Here is a 3,965-nt window from a genome sequence, read left to right on the forward strand (position 1 = left end):
CTAAAAATATATATCCAAAATTAAAAAAAAAAAATTATCTTATCAATTTCTAATCTATTAAATCAGAAGTGTGTATCTTCCTGTTATCACTTCAATTTCATTTGTGTCACATTATTCATATTCCTATCTAACACCTTTCAAAACTCATTTTCACTTTTCAAAAAGCAAAACACATATTTATTTTCTATGGAGGTCATGTGTTCAAATTTTAACAAAAACAAAAATATATCAACCTAATAACTAATTACTAACTTTGATCTAATATTTTCACAAATCTTATAGAATATTATTTATATTCGCCTTGCAATAATTTTTTAATTATGTAAATGAAAGAAAATAAATTTTAATATATCTTTTAAGTTAATGTCTCTAAAATAATATAAATTTGTTCAATTAAAATATTTATTTTCACTAATTTATAATTTTAAATCGTTAAAAATAAATACATATTATTTCTAACGACTCAAAAGTACATATTTTAAACATAAACAAGTATAAAAAAATATGAGAATCAAAATAAAAATTAAACAAATTAAGAGGATGAGTGTTGTAGAATACATATTGATTGAGTTAAATGAACAGAAATTGTTAATCTCATATTCATTAATATAAATAAGTAGTTAATATTTATAAAATCAATAATTTTTAAAAACAAATAAATAAACTATTAATGATATCTTTTAGAGTAACCTAAATTTGGAAAATTAAATTCTGCATGTCACTGTCAATTTATAAGTATACATTTTTTTTCAAATAAAATATATATATATATTTGTATTTATGTTTAATATATATTAATAAAATTAAAATATAAATTTATTTAATATATTTGTAAAAAAAAGTTAAAAATTAAAATTAACTATATACAAAATAAAAACTAAATTTACTACCGCGGTTTCAATCTAGTTTGTTTTAAATTGTATCCACCATGTACGTCACTATTAAATGTCATAATCACTATAATAATCTAACCAAATATATAGTACTACTTTGTATCCTCCTCCCTCCTCAATATTATCAACCACATAAAATCTACCTTCTTCTCTTAGTTGTTTTGTTGAAAAAAAACACTATGTGTGGATCCTTAAAAACATATTTAAGGATCATCCTTTAATGATGTTTGTTTCATTTTCAATATAAACAAAATTTGTCGGTTGTGTAGTTTACAAAGTCTTTCTCAAACACAAAAACCATTGCTTTAGCCAAACCACTACTCTCATCTTCCATTGGTGGATCTTGTTTTCCTCTAAAAGAACCATTTCTTAGTCTACATATTTTCCTTCTTTTCTTCAAACCAATCAACCAAAATGCTTTACTTTCTTATATCTTTTGTCTCCTTTGTTATGATCCTTTCAAAGTCCTTTACAAATTATAAACCACTTTCATCAAATGCGACAAAACTTGCTTCAAATTTGTTTTGTGGAAAGCTTTTTAGTTTTCTAGCTTCTAGGATCAAGACAAGGACTAGTTTTCTAGCTTTTAGTTTTTTTCAATTTTCTCTTTTCATTCAATCACCAAACAAGAGTTTAGTACTATCTAAATTTGAAGAGGATCAAAGGAAAGTTTCTCTCTTGGATTTGCATGATTTGCCATTAGATTGCATCCTTGAAAAGCTTTCACCAAATGAACTATGCAATATGGCAAAAGTGTGTAAATCTCTTAGAAAAAGTTGTAGAAGTGATTATTTATGGGAGAAGCATATGAAGATGAAATGGGGTAAAGTGTTTGGTGATGCTGCTTATAGAGAATGGAAATGTTTTGTAGCTTCAAGAAACGTTAAGAGTTCAAATCAATGCAAGAATCAGAAAAAAATACTTCATGATTTTCTTCCATTCTTTTGGATTAAATCAAAAGCAGAAAAAGATATGAAGTTAAAGCTTGATGATTCTATTGCTTCTCTTTATCTTTCTCTTGAGAATGGAAATTTTTGGTTCCCTGCTCAAGTTTATAACCGTGAGGTAATAATTGGTTGCATGAAGATACATTTTTTTTTACTAGTGATTCTGATTTATAAGATTTTGTTGTGTAATTGTTTGACACTTTAATTACTTTTTTCAGAATGGTCATGCTGGGTTTATGATGTCATGCTATGATGCTCAACTTTGCTATGACTCTAGAACTAATACTTTTCAAGCAAGGTATGTGAAAAAGTTGACTCATTCAATTGTTAGTTGAGTTTAGGTGCAAAAGTTTTGAGAAATACGAAAAATAAGAATCGGTTTAATTATAGTTCAACTAGACTACTGTATAAACGGAATCAAACCAACCAATGAATTGACGATTTCTGGTTCAACCTGTTGAACTTGGTGGCTAAGTTCGGTTCTTAAAATATTGGTTATAATAAAATTTTGAGATCTTTAACCTTTTATAGGATCTCTTATTTTTCACAATTTTCTTAAGGTTGATAAATTCTTGAGATGAAATTCATGTTTTTTTTGTTAAAGGTATTCACCTCATGGTAGATGGACAATTGAAGAAAACATAAAATGGGAGAGGCTAAGAGTGCCACCTATTGACTCTTGTTCACATGTTCTTCATATCTCTGATTGCTTAGATGATTTAAGACCTGGTGATCATGTTGAAATCCAATGGAGAAGAAACAAGGAGTTTCCTTATGGTATGTCTCATCCTTCTCATTTTTTCAACTAAGTCATTCTTTATGGTAGAAATCGGGTATACTCTGCGGCAACTGCAGAGACTAATTATTCGAATCGGGGAGGACTATAGTAGACGGTGAAACTATCCTTCAAAGAATTTAACACTGCTACATGCACAAAGTTGGATTCGAACTAAGTCATTATTTGAATAAACAGTTTAATTAAGTACTTATAACATAAGCACTTATTTTGCATGAGTTATGTTTGATTATCATCATCATGCAGTAATTTTTTTTTTAAATGTATTGTTGTAGGTTGGTGGTATAGTGTGATTGGTCATTTGGAAACATGTCAAGGACAAAGAAACCATTGTCAATGTGACAATAAAGGTAAGAATATCCACTAGCACACATTTTAATTCTTGTGCTTTTGATTTTTCACTTTATTGTATCTTTGTAGCACTAAATTAAGAGTGTTAATTAACAGATACAGTGATTTTGGAGTTCAGACAGTATGCAACTAGTTCAAGATGGAGACAAACAATGATAAACAGAAAGAATCATAGAGAAGAAGGAAATGAGATTGAAGGTTTTTATGGAGGAATCAGAAAGTTACATAGCAAGGAGGAAATTACAAAGTGGAAGAAACTTTGGCCAACAAAAAATGTGGAATAGCATGATTAGTAATAGCTTTAGAACTTTGTAATTCTACTAATCCAAATTCCTAAAATGTGAATGTGAAGGATTGGTTTTTTCTCAAAGAATGGTAAATGGTGAGGGAAAATGGTTTGGGACTGGAAATTGGCCCTTGAGTTCACTATTGTGTTTATAAAGATGTCATCACATTTTAACCAACAAGAGAGGAACTTGAACAAAAAGTTTCACAAAGGTGGTTCAAAGTATTTAGAGGGAGTTTTTAAAAAAGAAATTGGAATCCATCCTTGAGATCGACTGGTCCAAAGAGACTTATGACCTATTAATGGGGGCTCATTTAATAAATTGGTCTAACACAAATATTGATAGCATTTAGTGAGATTCGAACATGAAACTTTGAGAGAAACTATATTCTCAAATCTCAAGCATTCACCAATACACCAACCATCGGAGGTTCAATATGAGAGTTAATTTATAATTGTCTATAACTCATGAAAAAAATCTTCATTATTCAGGGAATTTCATTTTCCATTCAAAAGTCTATCTAAAATATAGATTACATGTTCACACACACAAAATATAACAATGTCGATTTTCTCTCTACTTATAATATACACAAATATTATTTTTTTTCCAAGTTGCTTAGTATCCTTTACTTTATTTTTATTTATTTTATTTTTTAATTCAAGTGGTGCTCGAAATATATGTCGTTAAT

The 3,965-nt window shown here is 28.2% G+C and overlaps 1 protein-coding gene across 1 annotated transcript; it reads left to right on the forward strand.

Annotated features, from left to right (window-relative positions):
• Positions 1 to 1,000: 1,000 nt before the first annotated feature.
• Positions 1,001 to 3,397, forward strand: LOC127126443 (F-box protein At2g26850). The gene is made up of 5 exons (XM_051055372.1): positions 1,001 to 1,958; positions 2,059 to 2,138; positions 2,445 to 2,617; positions 2,912 to 2,986; positions 3,084 to 3,397. The coding sequence occupies exons 1-5, from the start codon at positions 1,308 to 1,310 to the stop codon at positions 3,269 to 3,271; spliced, it is 1,167 nt and encodes a 388-aa protein (XP_050911329.1). The 5' UTR covers positions 1,001 to 1,307; the 3' UTR covers positions 3,272 to 3,397.
• Positions 3,398 to 3,965: the final 568 nt, after the last annotated feature.

Source organism: Lathyrus oleraceus, chromosome 3, assembly GCF_024323335.1.
Source record: "Lathyrus oleraceus cultivar Zhongwan6 chromosome 3, CAAS_Psat_ZW6_1.0, whole genome shotgun sequence".
Taxonomy (NCBI): Eukaryota; Viridiplantae; Streptophyta; class Magnoliopsida; order Fabales; family Fabaceae; genus Lathyrus; species Lathyrus oleraceus.

Coding starts and splice junctions, on each gene's coding strand:
- LOC127126443 (XM_051055372.1), top strand. CDS start 1,308: ATGCTTTACTTTCTTATATCTTTTGTCTCCTTTGTTATGATCCTTTCA. Junction 2,618..2,911: donor AAACAAGGAGTTTCCTTATG/GTATGTCTCATC, acceptor GTATTGTTGTAG/GTTGGTGGTATAGTGTGATT. Junction 2,987..3,083: donor TTGTCAATGTGACAATAAAG/GTAAGAATATCC, acceptor GTTAATTAACAG/ATACAGTGATTTTGGAGTTC.